Below are 25,225 nucleotides of genomic sequence, written 5' to 3' on the forward strand. Positions count from 1 at the left end.
TAGAAAACAGAGCGGAAAGTTTATTAGAAAATTCATGCAAGTATTTTTTAATTTAAATTAATTATAAAATTATTTATGGTTTTCCAGGCGATTGTGAAGAAATTAAATAATATCTCTTATTATTAATGATGTAAAAAATCAATCAGTGAAAATTGTAAGTTAACTAATAATGGTTATTTATTTATTACATACGACAAATAAATTTCTATAAATATATATTTATCGCAACAACCTGTCGATGAAGTAATTTTTGAAAGAAGAAAAAGGAAAATTATTATAATGAACTATTCTGGTAAAAATTAAATAATTAGTATACTAACACAGTTCTTAGTAAATACGGCAATCAAAATTTCTTACGACTGTCAAATAAATTATTTTTTAAAGTATAAGTATAGAGGTACTTTTTTATTACTTTATTTTTTAAACATTATTAAATATACATACATTAACATCATATTTCCGCTGGTGAATGTTTCGTCTGGATATTTGTCGAGTTGAGGGACTTATTTATAGAATAGTACCTACGGTTTGGTATGATGTAAAATTAGGACGGAAAAAAAAATTCGAGAGTACTAAAGAAATTTTTCTATATAATATTTTTATTAATATTTACATGAATAATAATTAATAATGTTAGCATTTATTAATTTAATACGAAAGTCAAATTCTTTTCTAAATTTTTACTGACCAAACTGATAAATATAAATTTGATGACAATTATTGTTTGATAAATTTTGATTAATTGTATTAATTATTGAAGCATGGTCAGTTATAAAAGTCATAGATAATAATGATTAAACTTTAAATATTTTGTTTATATTTATTATCATAGTATCCCAAGCGTAAGCATTTAATTATACATTTAATGACTTTTAATTAAGCACTACACCGACATTAATTAAATTTCCACAATTTTAATTCTTTTTAATGTATAATTAATAATCAATGCGGTATAGATTATTTTCAAAAGGTTATATTATATTTTCTTCACTATTTTTATTTCAATTTTAATTTATAAGTATAATTATAATTACATTACGCAATTCTTTTTCTTTTCTTTGACTTACAAAAAATAGTAGAATAATACATAAATAATAAACGCACACTTTAATTAATTTTTAAGTAATGATAATTATTTGATAAGATAAACTACTAAACAGACAAAATTGATAATGTATTAAGGAATTAAACATACATAACTATTAAACAATGATAATATAAAATAATTGAAATAATTAATGTCAACTCATTTAACTAATTCACTAAAAAAAAAAATAGAAAAATAATTTTTTGACAATGTTTTATTATATAAATATTAAAAAAGAAATATCAAACGAAACTAAACAGATTTTTTAAAAATAAAAATAAATCACAATGATATATATTATGAATACATAATAAAGAAAATTTTTAAATAAATAAATGATACAATTAATTAAACGAAATTCTAAAATGGAAGTAGAATTATCGAGTTAAATTAAATTTATGTCAGTATTAAAATTGTGACAAATACACAACTACTATTTTGATGGTTTTCAGTTGATCTTAATAATATATACAGATTTAAATGATCAATAGATAAAATTACAATGATAATAATCATAGTAGAAGTAATAAGATTAATAAACAAATGGAGATAATACAGTCTTATAAAAATTGGCGAGACATGTGTCTCAGGCGTAACTTATGAGAGAAGCATATTTTAGATATCTTTTACATTAACTTGACAACGTTCCATAAACCCTCTTTACTTAAAAAAAATTATCCAATTATTTAATCGATTAATTAATTAATTAATTAGTTAACTTAAGTATCGCGATCCAAATGCCAAAAGGGCGTATAAGTTAAAACATACGCCTTTTTAACTTTGGAAATTTATTTTTTTATTTTTAGAATAAGAAAGTGTTAATAAAGCGATTAGTAAAAAAAAAAAATTTTATACGCCCTTTTGGTATTTGATTCGCGATATACAGTAATACTAGCTGTAATAAAAATTACATTTTTTTTTTTTTCAAAACATATTATTAATTAATTTTCGATACTTTGTATTAATTGTTTTTTTAACTCGTACTGCCAACGACTACGTTGATTTTTAACTGTTTTTTTTTTTTTTTTTTTTTTTGGAGTATTGCAAAGATAATGATTATAATTATATTTTTTTTTATTTCAAGATCAGTTAAACAATAATTTAAGTAGATTCCAATATATAATTTGCCTCTTTATTTGTGACATTAAAATAAATAAATAATAATGATTTTTATTTTATCACTTACGTTTTTGTTGTGCCACACGCGAGCGAGTTAAACGCGGGGACATTGTCGTGGTTTTAGCCGCATTGGATTGTTTATTTCTTTTTAACTGAGCGACTTCTTCCATAGCTGGTGTCATCCACTTAACTTTTAATTCATGACTGCAAATAATAAATTCATAAATTAATAACGTAATTTAAAACAAGTATTACAACTAAGAAATGGCCATAAAATTATTTTAAATTTCTTTTATAGTTTTATAAATATAATATTTTCTCTGAAGCTCATAATTGTCTAAAATAACGCGTTAAATAATAGCCTTGTAAATATATTTTTCGTAATAAATATCCTTGACATTGAAATGCAAGCTGATACTCTATTCATGTAAAGTGTCATGGAATATGAAGCCCATCTAAACATTTTACGGTTTGGTGAACGCGAAAAAATTAACGCCTTTGAGCGTAGAGGTAAAAAATTTCTACGAAGGCCATGACTTAAAATTTTTTTTATAATTATTTGTATTTAAATAATAGATGTTTGCGTCAACTTACTCATACGACTTAGATTTTTGTTTCAATATGCCAGACTGCCGATCTTTCATGCGTTGAATAACGTGAAGCATAGCGTAAGTTGGTAAAGACGGTGGTGAGGGTAACAATTGTGGGGGTGGAGACGGTGGCGGAGTTAAAGGTGAGTTTATCGGTTGAATAATAACTTTAGCAAGTTTATCAGGATGACGTGCTAATACTTCTTCCCAGCAAAACTCCTCAGCTTCAATAGCTGCTTGTGTATTTCTTGTTATTCTTCCTTCTCCATTAACTGGCTTACAAGGTCTTCGTTCTCTTAAGTATGGCATTTTTATGGGCCTTTCACATGAATTATTTTCATCGGAAATTCTCTTACGGCGTACTGTCGACTGTGGCGTGCGTTCTATTTTGCCACCGCGATTAAATAAACTACGTAAATATGAATAATTTGGTTTCGCCTCAAAATCCAATGATGCAATGTACTTCATGTATGCCATTATTGCAGCTGTAACATATATATAAATATAAATATTTTTTTTTTTTTTAAATAAACTCAACTTGATAATCTATATTATTAAGAGAATGAGTGAAATTTTGTGGCCAGAGTTTTTATAAGATTTCGAGACAAGAATTAGTGCCTTTTGGTTTTATATATTTTTAAGTAGTCAATTTTTTATGTTAAGTTATTTCTGTTAACTTAAATGAAATGCATTATTTACAAGGATTTCATGATAATTATATTGATAAACTTTAATAATCACCTGGAGGTTTATTTTCAGGAAAACATTTTCGCATGAAGAGTGGAATATCTGATAAAAGTGCTTCTTTTTGTGCGTGAACTTCTTCTGGATTACAGAACGATCTCATGCCGCCGTCTTCTTTTTCCCAAGGTAATTTACCACACAGCCATTGTAATATATTGTAGCCTAGTGTTTCCATATCACCTCTTCGTGAATGAGCTAAAAGAAAAATAAAAGAAAAAAAAAAAAAAATTGTAAAATACCAATAAATTTAATATTTAAAAAAATCTTAGAGAAAAAATAAAATATTTACTTCCATGATGAGCATCTCTAGATGTAAACTCCAAAGTCCCTTCATGAGCCCGTCTTTCATCATGTACAAAAGGTTTGTGAATACCCGCTGCTGTTTTAAATCGATAAGCTAATCCGAAATCCACCAAGTACGCTTGAGGATTATTAGATATTTGCCCGTTGAGTTCCAACACAATATTCGATCCTTTGACGTCTGCGTGAGCGTAACCGTGACTGTGGATGTACTCTAGTGCGTCTAGCTGTTATTATAATAAAAAAAAAAAGCAAATATTTAATGATCAGGGTGATAAAAAAAAAATCTTATCTGTTAATATTTGATTTTATGTTTTAAATAATCACCATTTGAACGGCAAGATTGTTGACGAGTTTAGTATGTAATTTGCGTCCACTGGATACAAATAATTTACCCACATCAACTCCGTAACGAGGAATTACAAGAAACCTAAATCTTTCCCCTTTCCACACATGAGATCCTGCTCCTTCGTAAGTCGGTATTCCTATTCGACTTATTTTTTGTGATTGACAATAGTCTTTAACTAAAATTTAATTAATGTAAATATTAAATTTAAATTGACATCCTTAAAAAATATTAAATATTAAAATATAATAATTAATTAATAAATAAAATAAAAAATAATATTTACTCATATGTTGACGAGCAACTCTAATATAAAAATTCATTTCTACAAAAAGAGGGCCGTTGTGGTGAGGTTCAATTTTAATGACATATTTGGCATCTTGTCCAACAGTCTTGTTCACATCATCCGATGCTGAAAAAAATATAAATGACTTATAATTTAGACATTTAATTATTCAAACACGTGGTTGATCGAAAAACCCTTAAATAAATGATAATGAGATAATTAAATAAATGATAATTACCGAGATAAATATCACCAAAGCCTCCGCAACCTAATCGTGATCCTAATTTCCACTCTTTTTGCGTAATATCAGTCAAAATTTCACCAGAAGGTAAACGTGCTGGCAAACGACATCCTGGAGCAGCGACCCGCTTTAAAGGACACTCTTCTGCGCGACGAGGTGCCATTATAGGATTTTAATTAATTAAATACAACACTAAAACAGTCCATAATTCCTAAAAATATCAATTTAATTTAACTGATGTTGAAAATTAAAATTATTTGTTAAAAAAAAGAAAAAAATAATAATAATTAAAGAGAACGTCAACTTTTTTTTCAGAATACAAAATCGATAATAAAAAATATAAATAAGGTGTTACGTCTCTCGAACTGGAATTACAACACAAAAACAGTAAAAGTATTTTATAAAATAATCGATTGTCATTTTAATTAACGATGTGTTATATTAATAAACCACTAAAATACTTTTTAATATTTTAATAATATATATTTATTTTGTAAAATATTTACCCATGAGTATGTATCAAAAAAACAAATATTAATGTAAATAAAACATTGTTTAATTACTGCAGTATGGCAAGACTTTTAATAAAAATCAATTTGTTTATTTAAATTATTATATATAGTATTAATGTAATTTTTAAATCGCGGTTTTTATTATTTTTTTAATGTACACAATATATATATATATATATATATATATATATATATATATATATATATATATATATATATATATATATATATATATATATATATATATATATATATATATATACAGCCAAACAGAAACTGAGCCACTAGATTTCTGCCATTTTACACTCAAGCGCTTAAGTAAAAGTGACATGAACGCTAGGTTCTAGAATTTTATTTCAAGTCAATCAAATAATCAGCTGAACAAGAACCCGGCGTATTGACCATTTCTTTTAGCCATTTGCTTTGTTTTTTTGGCAATAGATGACGCAGTGATTATTATATGCAATGTTCTACTGTTCCTGGTGGATGTTGCGGAAAATTAAATAAAGTGAAAGCTTTCCAACGTATCGACGTAGTTTTTAACTCGCCCGGGAATATTTAAATGTAAATTAAGTTAGTTGACATGTCAGTTTTTTTTTCTGATTTTTTTTAAACATGATTTGTTTGTTAAAAAAATTCTTAAATATCTGTTAAATTGATTTTCATAATATTTAATATCAATTCAAAGTTTTTAGACATAAATTTTTACGTTTTCGTTTTTGGCGCCACTTTTTTGCGCGGCGCGGCAAATTAAAATTTTGAAAATCAGTTTCCAAAAACTAATAAGTAGTTTGCAATGATACTTGATATTTTTATGATCATGGAATTCATATTTTTGTAAAATTTAATTAATTATTATAAGTAATTATTTTTCCGGTCTAATAATAATTTTTTTTTTTTTATTTAAAAAACTGAAAAACTTATACGGACGAATAGTACAACAGTGATATATTACCAACAGTTGGTTAAGAAATAAAAATGTGTGGTTATAATTTTTATAGAGACACTCTCTCTGCCAATGAGATTCTCCCCTCGTATTCACGACTTGATCCCTTACTGAGACACGGTATTGGTAATGGAGGCAAGATCACAATTATAATATAACGTATAAATATATAAGAGTGGATTACAGCAAGGGTGTATTGAGTGTTAATAATCATAAGTAACAGTTACTATTGTTTATTAACCACAAATGTGAAAATTAAAAGATGATTTTAGTGTAAAAAATTAATTAATACAATATTAATTGTAAAAGGTGAGTTACTGTAATTTATTTAAATTAACACATCGCTATCTATTTAATGGTTAGGTTGCTATGGCCTCCATTAAACTTAAGCTTGGATATTTTTTTGCTACAAGCTCCGAAATTGTTTTCCACCATCAATACGTTTTTTCATCTCTCGTGTCTTCATAATAATTATGAGTGATTAACCCCAGTTTTATGCTTATTAATAAGCTGTTTGTTTTGGAACTTGCTTGTTTCAAAAGGACGCGTGTCAAGATGTCATAAATTGATTGATATATCCACTCATTACCTTTTATACACAAATATAATTTATTATATTAATAGTTTATTATTTTATTTCAGTTTTACGAGTGATAGGAATTTTCAATTAATTGACAATGTCATATCCTGGACAACCACCGATGGGCATACCTGGTATGCCACCAATGCCATACATGGTTGGTGCTCCACCGCCTATGCTTGGCAGTGTAATGCCAATGCCACATGTAAGTAATATTTTAAAAATACATTTTTCATATATATATATATATATATATATATATATATATATATATATATATATATATATATATATATATATATATATATATATATACATCGTTTGAAGATATATTTTCGTCTTTTTTATCACTTCAATACAAATTATAAATAGTTCATTCTTAGCAAGGATATTGAATTTATTTATTTTATAGAATTATCAAAATAACAGACGTTTGGAAAAATTTTAAAACAATAACAATTTTTTATTTGTTAAAATTTCTACATGTCAATTTTTTTACAAAAAGAACAAAAAAAACTTAATAATAAATTTTCTGTTAATTAGATGATACCAACACCTGTATCTGCTATGCAAACATCAGCGCCAGCAGTACGTTACACAAGAACCCAACAACAGCAGCAACAGCAGCAACAACAACCGCAGCAAGCACCTCGACCAGAAGCACCAAAACGCCGCGAACGTGAAAATGGTCCAGCGGTTACTGTTTTTGTGGGCAATATTATGGAGCGTGCGCCCGATATTATGATAAGACAAATTCTGGGTGCCTGTGGTCATGTAGTATCGTGGAAACGTGTTCAAGCTTTCGGATTTTGTGAGTACGCTGGTCCAGATGCTGGTTTACGAGCCGTAAGACTGCTTCATGATATGGAAATCGGTACAAAACGTCTAGTTGTTAAAGTTGATGCTAAAACAAAAGTTGTGCTCGATCAATTTAAAGGTAATTTTATTCTATGTTTTCTGAAATTACTATTCTCTTAATAATATAGATAAGTAATTAAAATTGACTAATTTCTTTTACTAATTTTACGTAGCCGAGAGAAGAAAGAAATTAAAAGGCGGACAATCGCCTTTGCAGGATGAAACTCCAAGTGAGAATGCTGATGGTGACGACAGTGATGATTACATGGATGAAGGAATGCGTGTTGTTGATCAGGATGCATTAACTCGCATTGCCCATATTATAAAAGAGCATGCTGCTGAAATAGAAACAGCCCAAGCTGCTACTGGTAAAATACTTGAATTTTACTTTTTATTTTATAAAAGATAATTTATGATTGCTCTCATTATCAATTTATTATTTTTTTATTTTTTAACAGATGCGAGAAAGTCAGAAGATTTGTTAAAATCAAAGGGATTAAATCTCGATGACGCTGAAATAGAAGAAAGCAAAAGAGACTTGATAACACGTGAGATTGGCAAATTCAGAGAAGTTATGAAGGTAACTATCATTCTTATATTCTGTTATTAACGCAATTATTATATATTTTTTCTTAATATCACTCTAAATAAGAATTCGTAAATTTTTCACGCTTAGTACATTGAAAAAGTATTTCACGTATTTGAATGAATCACAATTTTAATTTTATTGCTCTTTCACGAAACCTAAATTCCGCGATAATGAATACTAAACTGTAATCTATTTGAATTTAAAATGTAAAATTTTAAGCTGACATTTGAATAGCAAAGCAATGTTTACTATTCAACCGTTAATTGAGCTTCACTTTAAAGGATTGGGGTTGAATGTTAACGGTGAGACACAACATATTCAAATACAGATGTATATCATATATGTATATTTATATTAATATTAATATTATTATTATCATCATTATGACTATGATAATTTGTTATTCGTAAGTGGTTGATGGTGAAATGTGTGTGTATATGTGTGAGATTGTTGTAAGCTTTGTTCGATGATGCGGTGATTCGTTGCTGTAATTATAATAACAGGCCGCGTGAGTTACACATACAAGAGAATACTAGGAATGATTTGATGCAGTATATGGGAACATCACTCCCCATACAATCACCCATTCATTTGGCTCTGACGGGAGTCAATTGCAAGTACATCCCTGTTATTTTGTGTCAAGGCAGCTGCAGCCTTTTTGGTAAGTCAGAGTAATTATGCACCAAAAAAAAAATCTGAAAAAAAAAAAATTATTTTAAGCCCGCGTCATAAAACTAACATCAAGTATTTTTATTATATTTTTTAGTTGATTAAATTAAATTAAATTAATGAATACTTTAACTGATAGTTTGCTAATAGCTTTTTAGGTAAATTTCGAATTTAGAATTAGCTGTTAAAAAGAAAAAAAAATATACATTTATAGTTGAGACTGTTGAGTTGTGTTTATTTTGTGTAAACAGCTTTTCTGTCAGCATCTCGATCAGATACATGTAGTGTACCTAAGTGACTTCTTCTTCTCCATACCACCCTACTACGGTACTACACCATACCACACTGACTGACCAAGTCGACTTACAACACTGTGAGTAAAATTGACAACCATCAACCAACCATGATAATTAAGTAACCATCCGGTTGTTTGTTGTTTGTTATAATTTTTTTTGCTAGTGTTACTGCTCAACTCACCTCAGTCTCTGATGGACACTGATAAATTTTATTTTATTTTTTTAATTTTTTCATCTACTCATTATTAACTACAATCATTAATTTTTCACTCATATGTGCATTTTTTTCATAAATAATTAGCGACGATGCATTATTACATTATAGTTATTTAAATAATTAAAAAAATTTTTTCGTAGTTGAATTTTAAAATTTTTACAAGAAATATTTAATACTGCATCGTTAAAAAAAAAATAATAAAATTAGGTGTCTCTTATTAACTTATTTTTTAATCATATAAAAAAGCGTGAATGGTTTTAAAAAACGGGAAAAAAGCAATCGTGCATTTAATCTTCAACAGTTGGCTGGATCCTCTTGAGAAGGGAACAATTACAAGAGAACAATACGCGAGACACGTTGGAATCGGTTGGAAATCGGTTGATGTCCATGATACATAATTGAGTGAACGTCTACACTTCGTTTATTAATCGGTATAATCAATATATACATATTTATAATAATCAATAATAATTATTAACAGGCATTTAATAAAATAGGTGCACTGACAATGTTGTAAGTACATTGTGTGGCCTTATTCTTTATTTTATATAAACTAAGTAATACATACATAAGAAAATTATAAACGAACCCGCTTACTTAATTATTTTATGAAAAAACAAAAAAAAAAAAAAAAAATAATAATAATAATATTTATGCTTTATAAAAAATATCATGCGTATATCTTAAAAAATTTGCACCTAGGTGAATTTGGTTTGTTTACAAGAATAACGTGTAAGATGCTGCTGCTGGTGTAAGATCCAATGGAGTGAGTATACTATTAAACCAACCAAAAAGAAAAAATTTAATAATATCAATTATAATAAATATATATTAATTTTAATTATTAATCAATGATATAATTATTTTTTAATTAATTTATTATGTGCAGAAATTGTTTTAACTTTCACTGAGGATGATATTAATTTTTTTTTTTTGTATTTTTTTATTTTTAAAATTTTATTTTAGTGACAAGTATTTAACTTTACGATTGCTAGTTAATTTAATTTAATTTTTCTTTCTTAATGATGATGAATAATTATTTATTTGATAACGTTGGATTAATGTTTGGATATTTGATTGTATTTTTTTAGAAACAAGAGGAAGAAAAGGCTCAGGTTAAACGAAAACGTGAAGCTGTTGAAAAAGAAGAACGTGAAAAACGTGAAAGAGAAAGAAAAGACAGGAGAGGTGACGATGAGGGTAGAGAAGAGCGGGATGGTGACTTTGGAAGCCCTGTATCCCATAAAGCTCATAATGATCGGAGGGACAAACGTCGATCCAAGTCTCGGTAAATTATTTTATTTTTAATTGAAAAGTAAAATTAAATAAAAAAATTAAATTTATTAATTTCAGATCTAAGGAGCGTGAAAGAGATCGTGACCGAATGCGGAACGACAGAAATCGTGAGCACAATCGTGACCGTGAAAGAGATCGCGATCGTGAGCGTGAACGAGATAGAGACAACAGAGGTGACAGAAATGACAGAGATCGGGAACGTGATCGTGAACGTGAGCGCGATCGTGACAAAGACCGCGACAGAGACCGTGAACGTGATAGAGAGCGTGAACGAGAGGAGGTGAGAAAGAGTGAGCGTGAGATAATGCGTGAGCACGAGGAGGAGGAAGAAGCTAAAGAGCGTAAAAAGATTGAGAGGCGAGCGAGAGAAAAAGAAGCCGCTTATCAAGATCGGCTGCGTCAATGGGAGGGACGCGAGCGCCGCAAGCAGAAAGAGTATGAAAAAGAGTTAGATAAAAAGCGCGCCAAGCGCGAGGCGAGGGAAAAAGAAGCGACGCGTTTGAAGGAATTTTTGGAAGACTATGATGATGATCGTGATGATTCTAAGTACTACAAGGGTAAAGAATTGTCGCGGCGACTTGAGGAGCGAGCTTTGGAAGCTGAAGCTGACTCACGTGACCGGTGTGCAGAGCGTCAAGAACTTCAACGTCTCAGGGATAAACTTTATGCTGACGCTTCTCATCCTGATCCTGCTGCCGAGTTTGAGCGAGTAAGTTGGACTTTACAGTTTAACGTAATTAATTATTTTTTTTCTGTTTAATTTGATAAGTAAACTGATAAAGTTCTCAAGTAACTTAGTAATTATAAAGTTGTTAATATTTGTTTCGCGTTTTCAATGCCACAGAGACATAAGCTGTTTTTTTTTTTTTTTTTTTTTTTTTTTTTTTTTTTTTTTTTTTTCTTTAGTTAAAAGCTGAACGAGAAGAACAGTATAAACCGAAACCAATTATTACGATAATTGATGAAGATGATGAAAAAATAGAAAAAGGCAAAGACGGAGTGATGCCGCCTATTGAAACCGAGCCGATTGACAGTGACAGTGATGATGATGTACAATTTGAAGAAGCGCCTCTGCCAGAACCCTCGAGAACTCCACCGCGTCATCATCATCACCATAGACGGCATCACCGTCATCATCAAAACCACCATCGTGACTCTGATAATATTGACGGAATGGGCTCTGAACAGAGCAGAGATGGTACTAAAGACAGACGTATTTCTTCTCCGGGCATTCAGGTGATAGGTACACCAACTCAGCCGCCGCCGACGCACGACGAGGACTCGAGGATGTCATTGGTCAGCGAACCTGAGAAAACCAGTGGCAGTAACTTTGTACCATTCGCTATGGGTGGGAGTGGTAATCGAAATTCAGATTATAACTCTGGTAATAAGACACCTGCCAGCCCGAATTCTGCTAATAATATGCAAGGTGCCCAGCAAACTAAAAAGAAAACGCGGATGGATGTCAAGGATGTTTTTAACAATGACGACGATGATGACGGAACGAATAACTCGAAAAAACGTAAACTTGTACCTCTAGGTAATTATTATTTTTATTTTGTGGCTCGGATTGATGTTGACTGTTCATTTTTTTATTGATTATTAATTTTCAGACTACGGTGACGAAAAGAAGAAAAAAGGCGGTGACGACTCGAGTAAAGGAGGTAAAGAAGAAAGCACGAAGAGTCAAGAAGAAAAAAGAAAGCATATTAAATCTCTTATTGATAAAATACCAACTGATAAGAATGCTCTCTTTGGTTATCAACTTGATTGGGCGGTTATAGATAATGTAAGTTTTAATTTAATTATTTCTTAGCGGGAAGTTAAAAAAAAAAAAAATAAATAAAAATAATAATAATTATAATAATTTGTATTTTTTTTTTTTTTATTTCAGACACTAATGGAAAAAAGAATACGCCCGTGGATAAATAAAAAAATAATAGAGTATATCGGTGAACCTGAGCCAACATTAGTTGATTTTATTTGCAGTAAAGTTATGGCTGGCAGCTCGCCACAGGGTATCCTCGATGATGTACAAATGGTAATTATCGTTAAATATTTATTCATAGAACGTATTAACTTTTAATTAAATCATATCAAATAATTTGATCGATTTAATAGTATTAAATATTTACATGACTTGAATCCATTTTCATTTGAAATTTATATGGACAATTACAAATTCGTTAAATCTTAATGACTTATTGATTGTTATATTTTATTATCGAAACAAATGTAATAATGATTGATATTTGTAGTTGTTTGATAAAAGTTATTAATCGATGAAAATAAGTTTTAAATTATATTAATAGATCATAAACAAATTTGTTTCAGGTATTAGACGAAGAAGCTGAAGTGTTTGTGGTGAAAATGTGGAGGTTATTAATCTACGAAGTTGAAGCTAAAAAAATGGGCTTAGTTAAATGAATCAATAAATTGTAAAAAGGACAAAAATAATCGATAATTTAAAGAAATAATTGAAAATAGAATTTAATTACTCTTGACTTGGGTTTATATACTGAGAAAATGTTTTCTTGTACGATGTAATAATTAGATACCATATACATACATAAATTAAGATTAAAAAGAAAATTAAAAATAACTACGGACATGTTTTATTAAAAATTATAAACAAAAAATTAAGTAATTTAGCTTTTAAATTATGACAGTTGCGACTTAATTGTAAGATTTACTATAATTATGAATACGCTAATAATTGATAATAAAATATCATAATTCACTTTGAATGCTCTGAAAAGATAAAGAAGAAATACAATTTCCATAATGCTTTATACACAATTCAATTTATTTATTTGTTACAATTTTTCTTGACTTTGAGGTCAATCTTACATTGTAAATTAACTAAAAATATAAAATTTTAAATTTAAATACTATTACAATATAATTATTTTGCATTTAGTAGTCTTTGATACAAAAGTAGTTTGTCATAAATCATAAATCATAAAAAATAAAATAAAAATACCGATAAAAGGATCGGAGCAAGGATAAAAGAAACAAAAGCGATACTTGTTACATTCAGCAGCGAGCTGAAAATATAATAGTACTTGTACCGCGTACTAGACACATTTAATATAAACGTGTCGACAATAAATTGTGAACTTAAGTAAGGATCTATTAAATACTCAAAAAGCTTTTACATACTCAGCAACAAATAATACCCGATGTCAATCCTTATTTTTATGCTACAACTGTTATTTAAAGGTGTCAAGAGTGGATCATAAAGAGCGATAACGTATTTTTATATTTATATATATATTAAGGAGGTACTGCCGCAAAGAAAGACACCAATAGGTTATGGCTATTGGTTTCTTTCTCACATACTAAAAAAAAAAAAGAAATTTGAATAGCGCGCCTTAATTTTAACCAACTAGAAATTTGAATTGCGCGCCTAAATTTTGACCAATAAGGAATCAGGTCCCATTTTTTTTTGCAAGTTTCGACTATCGACTAACTTCACACTTTAATATATATATATTGTCGGGATGAATAACGGTCGTTTATGTTATTTTCTAGCGCCTTAGATCTAGAAATCACTGAAATTTGAAAAATTACCTAATCAAATATCGGATCCAAGTGTAAAAACATTTGTTAGAATATAATCTAGCAATTGTTTATTGGATCCTATATATTCTGATTAAATTTTTCGAAAATCAGAAATTTTTCCGTTAAAATTTTAACCGTTTAGTAAGAAGCCATTTTAAGCGCCATGATTATTAAAAAAAAATTATTCGTATAGAATAATAGTAAAGTTAGCCGACGTTTTTTATTTTTTCATTATTTTTCAATAATTAAATTAGAACTAAAAAATAATTTTTCATAATACTGAAGTTAGCAGTCAGCTGGCAATTTTAATAATTTTTTTAACAAAGGAATTACAATAAAAAAATTCTTCTAAAAATTTTCACTTGTAATTTTTATTAATTTTCACATGTGAAACTTTTTAATTAAATTTTTTTTTTTAATAATTTAATTGTTACAAAATTCTAAAAAAATTTTTAATGTCTGTCAACTTCAGTGTTATAATTTTTCAAGTTTTTTGTAAATAAATTTTTTTTTTTTTTTTTTTTTTTTTTTTTAATAATTTTTCAATAAAAAAATTCTGAAAATTTTTAAATGTCGGCTAAATTAATTTTCATTCGTGTAAAGGACACTTGAAAGTGCGCGTATTTAAAAATTGACGAATATTGTTAGAAAAGTGATTTTGTACAGTACGTCTTTAAGTGAAGTTGTAGATTAAAGGGAATTGTTGGATGATATTAAGGAACTGTCAAACATTAAGTCTGAGGAGGAGGAAGAAGAAGAAGAAGAAGAAGAGAAAGGTAAGAGCTGAAGGGGGTAAAAATTGAATTTAAAATAAATTATTATCTATTCATATCACGTACGTGTCAGTGGAAAAAAGCGAGATAGGTATCTTAAAGAAAAGTATAAGATGGAATCATAAGGGATGCTTCGGGACTTGATAAATAGGTAAGACTGATACCGGAAAAAGATGATGGTAAGCGACGGAAGCTGAAGAGTTTCTTCCTGTCGAGTCTGTAATTTTATTATCCACTTTATTCGTTGAATTTACTCGCTAGTGAATGAAGATTCAATGAACAACGCGGTGAAGAGGTAACGAGAGTACTGTATAAATTAACAGTAGTATGAGAAAGAAGGTAAACAGAGAGGATAAGTTATAGTTATAGTCTTGTTGGTAATGTGAAAATCACATTTTACTTCGATGGTTCTTGAATAACCGAGTAACTCCGGCTCGAGGTACTCCTTGCATCACAATGAGTAAATGAACATTCATAACGCGTAACTCCTCAGAATAATTATTTATATTTTGTTTTGTAAATAGAGTTTTTGAATTTATTGAGTTGAGTCGTACCATTTTTCGTCAATTTACTGAATGAATGCTTTTAATATTTATATTTATTCAATAAAGGCAGATTTTTTCCTTTTTTCATAAATTTCATTTTATACAATCAAAAAGTAAAATTTATTTATTGTAATTTTGATTTAATTAAAAAAAAAACTTTTCTTAACTAAAAAAAAAATTATAAATGGAATTTTTTAAATGATATTAGAAAAACGATCGCTATTCTTACTTATAGTAGTCCTGATAAATCTACAGCGCGACAGTATAAGACCCGTAAATCTATTGCACCTAAATGTATGGGGCTTATATTTACGCGGCTTGATTGCAAAGTTCTTATATTCCCAGTACGTGGATTTATTAGGACTTTTTTACATAAATTGAATTTTCACTCGGTTTAAAATTAGCAGGGGTATAAAAAATTATATTAAAATTAGCCGACGTTTGATTTGGTTTTTATTCATACATTTTTAAAAGTTGGAGATTAATATTACTATATTATAATCATTATTTCAAGTTTATAAAATATTTGTGATATTATTTAAATCATAAATAGACATCTTGATTGAAGTAAAATATATTAAAGCTTTTCAAAAATTTTACACATTTAAAAGGTTTTAAATTTTAACGAAATAAAATTATTCATATATAAAAGTTAACATTTGTCTTTTAACTATTCATATTTTCTTGAATATTTATTGACAATTTTACAATATAGTATTAAAATTTTTAAATATATTGATTTTCATACTCCATGTTAAAATAATCTATTTTTTATCACAAAAAATTCGATATTTTAAAAATTAATAATTCATCAAAAATAAATTTTCATTGAGTAAATTTATCATTTATACTCAGTTATAATAAAATGATATTAAAATAAATTCTATCGATCATACGCTGGCCAATATATTTGTTACAGTAAATAAAAATCTTTGTACATGCATGTACATTAAATTTTGTTATTCTTTTATTTTCAAGGTGAAATATCGGGAGGGAAAAAAATTGAAAATAAGTAAATACTATTTTATCAAAAGGTATGCATTCACTTTGTACACGATTTTACGGTTGCAAACGTTAGGAAACATTTGTCAGGCGAAAAAGCCCGACTGAGTAATATTTCTTTTCTTGATCTTTGAGAAGCTTAAGCTACTCTCACTCTTTCTTTATATCTAAACACATACATATATTATATAGATGTGTGGATCCTTTGGAGCTTTTAGGGAATATATAACTAGAGTACTAACATACATAAACTAAAGATTTTTATGAAATGAAAAAAATATTCACCCGAGTACCACCTTTTTATATTCACATATTATTTCGAATAGACTACCATATTTATAGTTTGAGTATTAACTATAATAATTGTAGTAAAATGTTAAATATTCATTGCAAAATTAAAAAAAAAAATAATAAACTCTCTGAGTTGAATTGCGGCGTGATTAAGTAGGTGACGTATTATACGATAAGTTTATTCATAAAAGGTACCATTGAATGTAGTAAAATGGTAATAAGCAATAATAGCAGCGCTTAAAACACATGACATAAATGTATCTCTGAGGATCTATCATTGCTATTTAATCTACGTGTAATGTACAACACCCGTCGCATAACAATACAGATAAAGATGCTTATTATTTTGTAGGACCGACAAGTAAAGGATAGTATGGAAGTTAGAGAATGCAGTTGAACTGCTGCCGCAGAAACGCCAAGATGAAGAAGCAATTATTCTAATGGAGGCTCTTCTGGTGTGAGAGATTCTGCGCGGGGAATTGGGAGATACGACGACTGAGACAAGTAAGGTAATCCATGAATAATTTTCTCATGCCCTTCGCATGCTTCGTTATATCTTATACCTGTTAATATTATATTAAACTTGGTAATCCTTAAATGCTATTTCCACCACTCTAAAATACATTGTCATAATGTATATACGTGTAAATTGGGTTTTGAATATTTTAATGCTCTCCATACATTTTACATAAAACAATTTAGATAATATTTCAATTGGAAAAATTTTATCACTTTAAACCGTTTTTTAGTAGATTTCATAGAAATCTAATTATTCCATTGACCTTTATGCAACTTTTAAAAAATTTTACTATATTTTTAATAATTATTATTTACTTTTCCGGTAAGTATCATTGCTGAAAATATTATCTTTTAGCTTGAGTTGAAATTCTCTGGTGGTAACTTAAATATTTTTTTTACTCTTTACGATCTTTCATGTATACTTATACATAAAATTTTAAAAATGTACAAAGAGTAATGACAGTGGAAAGGGGTTGTTGGTTTTAATGTAGAAATATTAGTGTAAAAGGTTGAAGGTAAGAAAAGAGTAGGTAGATACGAGGGTTGATGGTTGGGTGGTTTGTTGGTTGGTTGGCAAATGCTCGGAAGGGAGCTGTAGAAAATTGAAGAGATGAGCACCAGCTATACACGTTAGAGTGTTGTGCGTCAACCGGCTGACGATGCACTTAGCAATATTAGTAAAGCTACCACTGCCACTCACTGTTACACGCTCTCTATATTCATATTATACTTTTGTTGAATTTTTATTTTATATTTTAACATTCTGACATTTGTTGATCTGGTAATCGTTTTATCAAGAAGATTTAGTTTTTTTTTTTTTTTTTTTTTTTTTTTATGTTGCTCTACCACTTGGTAAGCTTATTTTTATTTCCATTCCTGATGCTGATAGCTTAAAGCCAGTTTGTGTTTTATATTTCTGAATTTTTACATAAAATTTCAGATTCAGATAGATTTCTACTTCAATTTTGATGAATTTATTTGATCTTAGATAGAATTCATTCGCTATTCAGTTATCGAATATTTACCTCACCGACACTTGAATCTAGTTCATGCGTTAGGTTTTTTTCTTTATCGATTTTTTTTTTTATTAATAACAATATTGTAAGAGCTTTTAGAGGTATAAAATTCCGTGTAAATATTTTATGCAGTAACATTGTATTTAAAACTCTGGTATTGTTTATATATATATATATATATATACATCAAATTATTGAAAATGTTGGAGGAAAGATAATTCAAGTATTTAAATATTTTATAAATTTTTTTTTTTTATTTTTAAGATGAAATTTACTGTGCAAATTCTAATGACATATTTTTGTTGTAAAGTGATGACATTATTGTTATTATAAATTATTCGGATAGTGTAATTTCATCAATATCGTCGTCTCTTTAAATAATTTAACACATTTTAAAGTTCTTGTGTTCTTAGATTCATAGTTCATCGATTGAATTTGTCTCGAGATTAATTATGTAGTCTTGAGTTGCAAAAAAAAAATTCCGATGTAAATGAACTTAAAATATTTAAATATTAAAAGAAATAAAGTGGATAATGTAAAAATATGTTTCTAATATTATCCATCCGCTTTATGAAAAATAAATTATCATAAAAGGCTCCAAAAAAATATAATTTAATTTTATAAAATAAATTAATATTAAAGTATTTAATAGATGAAATAAACGAAGGCGTTACGATAAAACCAGGGATAAATTTAAGTAGAATAGAATGCCGCCTTTTTCGTGTAGTCGTAGTAATTCAGATATTCGTTTTAATTTTCTAGTATGTGATTTCTTTCAGTGACAACTGCCTCGTCTGCTCTCTTTGGCTACGTTCATTGTTAAAACTTTTTTTTTACTTTAATTTCACCTCTTGTTTTATTATCTTTTAATTAAATAAGTTTGAAGTTGTGGAATTACAATTTAGTGCTGAATTGATCGTTAAATATAAGAAAAAAAAGAAATAATAAAATCGAAGTATGTAAAAAAAAGGATAATGAAATAGATATTGAAAAATATGGAGGATATATTGGAATAAGTGGAATAAATGGAATTGAGTATATTGAGCATCGGATGATAGCGGATGTCAGATTATAGTAACAGGTTTTTACAGCGTGTGGTGATTTTTTTTATTTCTTGGGCCTCTTTTCATTCGTATTGTATATACATTCGGAGCATTGATAGCCGTAGGGAAGATTGTGTGGCAAAGATTGAATTGCTCCTTTGGGATAGGGAGAGTGAGTGAAAACGACTCAGTTCTTCGTTCACAAGATTGAGAGTGTGATGAAGGATGGTTTCTTTTTAAAGTTTTTTTATTTACTTTATTTTTTATGTTACTGTTTTCCTTTAATTTTTTTTTTCTTCTTTCAAACCTCAAATTTTTTGTGTTTTCTATCTTTAGAAATTTTTCCACTTTATTTAATCGCAAGCAATTTAGTCGTTTTATTTCTCAAGTAAAAAGCGTGGTTCAATGTCGAGGGGTTACACTTATCCATAGGTCAACTGTGAAAAGTTTATGACTTTGAATTCTAATAATATTGAGTTAAAGCTTTTTTAATAAAAGTCAATAAACTATTTTAGCTACTGTTAGTTTTGTCACACTTAAGAATAATGATTATAAATATTCTTAAAAATATAAAAATCATATTTTAACTACATTGAAAAATCTGAATAAAAAAAAAAACATAAGGTTTGAACTGACACACTATGATTGGATAAGGCTGTTGTCTATAAAAAGAAAGTAAACAAATATATAACTTAGTAAGATGATGAATGAAATATCCTGAAAAATTTTTGTTAAAGTAAAAAAAGTCGATTGTGAAAACCGTCAATTTATAAATGACGTAGAGTAAGAAAAAAATTGTAGTAAGTGGCATGTGACCATGACGAGTGACAGGATAAGAAAAAAAAAAAGGGACGTGCAGTAGGGGTCAAAAGGAGAAGAGACGAAAAAAATATAGAGCTTGTGGGGTAACTGAGAGTGTATATAACTTGGGGATAACGGATCGCAGTGTCGTGTAAAATCGATTGACACAGTGGAGGCAGTTTGAGAAACTGGAAGGACATAAAGAAGATTGGACGAGCTAGGATGTCTACTCACGTTAGTGGTACTTTACGGAGGAGCTTGCGTCTAAACTCGGTATCCTTCGCTTTATTTTATACATACCAGTAAGTTACTAAAGTTTGATGTATCTCTGCTGCTAAAGTCTCCGTTGTATGTATATCTTCCTCCTTACACCTAACTTCATGTATATTATCTTCGTCATCTGGAGTAGCAAATAGACTCCACACTCCTGCCTGAATAATAACACCCCTAGAATATTTTTTCTACCTCAGTCGTCATCCGAACGACTCGACTCGTTCACCCTCTGCCACCATTATAATGCCTCCCTCACTTGTAACCTAACGACTACCCTATTGCCAATTCGAAATTTTATTTTACGTCTTTTTTTTTATTCTATTATGTTATTGTTATTTTTATTATACTGTACGATGCACGTGTTTACTTATACAAGTACATTTATTTTGTTTTTTAGTCTGCTTTAGTTGCTTTTAACATCGAAATTACATTTATTTTTACGAAGCTCTTCGAATGTAGAACAAGTGGTTGTAACAATTTTTATACATTTTTTTGTCAACATTTATTCTGACTCAATTTTAATTAAAAATATTAGTTGCCACGCGATCAAATAATAGACTGTTAAAAATTAATACTATGCATTTGAGTTTTGTCTAAAAAAAAAATTAGATCAAACTAAAAATATAATGGGTTATAAAAAAGTTAAAAATTTCTTATACTTAATTATACATTCTCTGCCTGTATTGATTTTTAGATTTTTTTAAGCTAATAAAAACATTTCGTTGGCGAATTTTTAGTATCGGGCAGTGTAGAAAAATAAACTCATGTAATTGAGATTGATCTACTTTAAAAAATCAAGTTACCAGATAAATGCAATTTCTACCGTTGTCTGAATCTTCTATTTATATTATTAATCGAAACAAACAAACATATAGCTTAATTTATATAAATATATCGTACAAAAGATTTATCGAGTATAAGCACAGATTCGTCAATCCATTATATCTCCGTAAATGACACTGCTGTCATCCTTTGCCATCAATATAAAAATTGATTGATTTTTTATTTTTATTTCGGCCATCAATTTATTGATTTAATACCTTACCTTTGGTATTTTTGTACAGTGTAATAGATTGTTTTATGTAAAAGATTGCTTCTTTTGTCTGATTTCATATTATTTGTCAAATTACAGAGCACTTTTCGCTATAAACATTAATTATATTTTTCGATTAATAAATTCAGTACAATCTTGGATTAATTGAGAAAAAAAAATAAAATAAACAACAAATATTTAGCTGAAAATAAAATTTAATAAGTAACAATGTATTAGGGTGATAGTTAGTGACGGATACGATATCAGCGGAAATAGCTGTGTGATATCCTGAACAATCCATGCGTACATAATGTCATATACAAATAGAATCTATGGGTACAGATATAATAGAAGTACGGGATAGTCCAGTCAGTATTGGACAATGTTATGTTATGAATTATGGCAGTGGTTTCCACGGATATTCCTGTGACACACTCACACTCTTCCTAAACCATTTCTCTTTGACCCCTTGCCCTGACAATACTCGAATAATCGCCCGGATATACTCCGTAAATCGTTGCACTTGTTCATAAGAAATATTATTTATAACATCCGGATTTGCTACAACACTACTTTAGCTCTCTTTTACTTTCTATTCATACATATACATCGAAACACACCCTTTTCATTCATACATTACTTCCATTATTGTGTGGGACACTTTAATATCAAAAATAAAAAATTATTTATTATTGTTTATTTCGCTCGAGAATTTTATTTCAAATTACTTTTTTCGATACCGGTAACACTCTGTTAGTTTCTAGAGAATTGTTTTTTTTTTTTTTTTTAATTTCTACACTATTAAAAAAAAAAAAATAAATTTGAGTCAAAAGAAAAAATCTCGAACCAAAAATAGTTTTTTATCCTAATCAACTTTGAAAAAATAAAATTAATATTGGGATTTCCCGTCAGGATTACAGATGCTTTCAGATTTCCGAGGCTTTTTCGAATAATTCGAATAATTTATTTTTGAAATTAATAGATTGAATTTATCAATTATTTAAAGTAGCGGATATAAAATAATTTTAAAAAAATCAATTATAATTTCAATGGATGTAACGTAAAAAGAATTAATAAATCCATTCTCTGAACGGATGTGGAATTTTTTCTCCAGCTCCATATTTTTTTTAAAATACAATATTTGAGCGTCGAGAGAATTAAATGTTTGATTTAAATATTTTATTGCGTTTAACCCAAAGGTATCTTAAATAACACACCAAGCATGTATGGAGATGCAAACGAAGTAGTATAAAAAGCAAGAAATAAATGAAAGCACCGAGAGTTGGACAGTTAGAGTTAATTGTAAATAAAAATATTTTTCCAATGGGTCTCTTTAATTTTATCATTTTCTCCAGCTACTTTACTTGTTCTCTATCTCAACATTTACTTCTCAAACTCACAAACTCACTGAGTTCGCCCGATGCAAATGAAATTCCGCGGGTTCGCGTTCATAGATCGTTGTGTGTGGCGCATTTTGGTTCTATCCCTTCTACAAAGGTATCTTCTCGTTTGCCATCTGAACAAACCGAACGCCTATAGAGGAAACCGAGCAACGTCTGAGCTATTCTGAAAATCTACTTCATTCTTTCTGTTCTTCATTTATTTTAAATTTATACTTATTCTTTTTGTTATCATTTTTTTCTTTTAAGTTAGTGTACAGTAGTTTGAATAGTAGCAACGACATTTTTCAGCTAAACCAATTTTTTTTAAGCAAAAAATAAAAAAGTATGAAACTTCAAAAATTTTCAAAACGCTCAAAAAAAATTATTTATTAATTTTTCTCAAATTTATTTGGTTCAACCAAAAATAAGCAATACCACAATAAAGTATTCATTTGCTTGTATACCAAATTTCAAAGTTCAAGCTTGGAAAATTTAATTGACATGAGTAACGATCGTACCTCCTCAATAACAATAAATTTGTAACTAGATTTTGAGGCTGGTTTTATCATTACAAAGACAGTATGAGTCATTCGGTGTTATTAGATTAACATTATTGTTGTAATAACACTAATAAGCTTGTTGATAGTAATACGATGGATGGATAGTTGGACAAAGGATTGTTTGAGAGCTAGTTCATTGAATTACCATGCTCATAATATCTACACTCTACCATTGATATTCTCTTAATTAGCTTTGTATTTGAACAGATATCGAGTTATTTCTGTGGTGCTTCTGGGCATGAGTTATACATAATAATACAGTTAAATTAATTTCAATTAAATTTTTATTTCCTGTTAAAATTAGTCAAAATAATTTATAAAGTCAACCCAACTCCCTACTACAATAAATAGAAAAATGTGTTAATATTTACAAATCGAAACATTGAATAAATATTTATAAAAACGAATAGCACAGCAATGAATTGAATAAAATTCTTATTGACTTGAGGGAATAAAATACTTTCTTATTATTTGTTTGACGCGTAAAGGAGTTTATTGGTTCCCTTGCGATTTTTCAAAGTTTACTCAAGCACAGGCTCGTTGGATCTTATCCTTCTCAACCTACCAGCAATCCACTCTTCATTCTTTCCTTTAACTTTCCTTCTTATAGTCCATCTTCAATATCCTTACCCTTATCCTTCAACCCCTATTCCTACTCCTATTTCTTTTCCTTCTCCCACATCTACTATTGCTATTACTGTAACTGCCTTCCTAGTCCTCCTCCAGTTTCTCCTTCCACTTCCACTTTTGCCGCTGCTATCCATTGGAATTCTCTTAGAAAACTTTCCGATATTCATATCTGCTCGCTAGTACATCAAAAATTCCAAGCCCGCTTCTTCGCTTGCTTCCTCTATTCTACTTCCTTCTTTACTATTCAATTCTATAATATAAAGAATTCGCAGCCACTTACAATATCAGTGATCCTTTCTTCTTCTTGTTCTTGTTCTTGTTCTTCTTCTTGGACTTTTTTTTCTTATTCACTGATTTTTTTAACTTAACTATTGATAAAATGGATACCACAAATATTTCTAATTAAATTCCTACTCACCTTCCTTCCATTTCCTAACATTTCACTGTTTCAAATTCCTCTTACGCTTTTAATTGAAAATTTACTATTTAGTATCAATTTTAACTGCCAGTTTATTTATTTGACTAATTATTCCTTTTATTTACCATTCGTTATCTATTTAAACACCAGTGTCTAGACATTTTTAATTATTATCCAAGTAAACTGTCAAAATGTCATTAATTAAAATTTCAAATTGCCGTATCTTGTTTCTGAATTGATATAATACTCTATTCATGCTCAACTCACTTTATTGACTTTAGTATCTCAAGTTAATTACGTTTTTCTTTTATGTTTTATTATCCAACCTTTGTTACTTGAGACAAGCGAAAAGAAAGATCTCGGCACTTCTTTGACACACGAAAAAAATTTTTTTTAGTATAAACATCTGTTTATTATTTTATAAATATAGTTGACGATGAACTTCAACTAAAATAATAATTTTAGGTACATTCAAATATGTTATCTAGAAGAAAATGATTGCTCCCAAAATAACATATCCAGTATCCAATAAAAACTTATGATTAAAAATTTTTTTCTCACTACTTCACTTCCTTATTCTTTCAAGTTACCAATTAGATTTTGACCGGTGGAAAAACTTTTTATTTAATATTAGTTCCTTTAACTATTAGATTCAGACATTTTATAGGTAGAGAGAATAAAAGTTTTAACACAATATAA

At 28.6% G+C, this 25,225-nt stretch overlaps 2 protein-coding genes across 5 annotated transcripts; one reads left to right on the forward strand and one right to left on the reverse strand.

The window, feature by feature from the left end:
- Positions 1 to 1,315: 1,315 nt before the first annotated feature.
- Positions 1,316 to 5,608, reverse strand: LOC141524876 (serine/threonine-protein kinase VRK1). Of its 4 annotated transcripts, none has more exons than XM_074239012.1 (9): positions 5,489 to 5,572; positions 5,220 to 5,291; positions 4,711 to 4,924; positions 4,473 to 4,598; positions 4,168 to 4,364; positions 3,830 to 4,067; positions 3,538 to 3,735; positions 2,801 to 3,281; positions 1,316 to 2,410 (listed from the first exon to the last, which is right to left on the reverse strand). In XM_074239012.1, exons 3-9 carry the CDS (start codon positions 4,874 to 4,876, stop codon positions 2,266 to 2,268), a joined length of 1,551 nt encoding a protein of 516 aa, XP_074095113.1. In that variant the 5' UTR covers positions 4,877 to 4,924; positions 5,220 to 5,291; positions 5,489 to 5,572; the 3' UTR covers positions 1,316 to 2,265. The 4 variants fall into 4 exon arrangements, with proteins under 4 accessions (XP_074095113.1, XP_074095114.1, XP_074095115.1 ...); XM_074239013.1 differs by having other exon boundaries at positions 5,530 to 5,547; XM_074239014.1 differs by having other exon boundaries at positions 4,711 to 4,905; positions 5,489 to 5,504.
- A 681-nt stretch (positions 5,609 to 6,289) lies between these two features.
- LOC141524819 (RNA-binding protein 25) lies at positions 6,290 to 13,278 on the forward strand. Its single transcript, XM_074238919.1, has 11 exons — positions 6,290 to 6,480; positions 6,814 to 6,956; positions 7,295 to 7,688; positions 7,783 to 7,977; positions 8,068 to 8,189; positions 10,472 to 10,668; positions 10,734 to 11,385; positions 11,583 to 12,216; positions 12,290 to 12,465; positions 12,571 to 12,717; positions 13,011 to 13,278. The coding sequence occupies exons 2-11, from the start codon at positions 6,849 to 6,851 to the stop codon at positions 13,101 to 13,103; spliced, it is 2,718 nt and encodes a 905-aa protein (XP_074095020.1). The 5' UTR covers positions 6,290 to 6,480; positions 6,814 to 6,848; the 3' UTR covers positions 13,104 to 13,278.
- Positions 13,279 to 25,225: the final 11,947 nt, after the last annotated feature.

The sequence above is a fragment of the Cotesia typhae genome, unplaced genomic scaffold (assembly GCF_013202065.1).
Source record: "Cotesia typhae breed Kobodo isofemale line unplaced genomic scaffold, CoteBio_Ctyphae contig_23, whole genome shotgun sequence".
Lineage (NCBI taxonomy): Eukaryota > Metazoa > Arthropoda > Insecta > Hymenoptera > Braconidae > Cotesia > Cotesia typhae.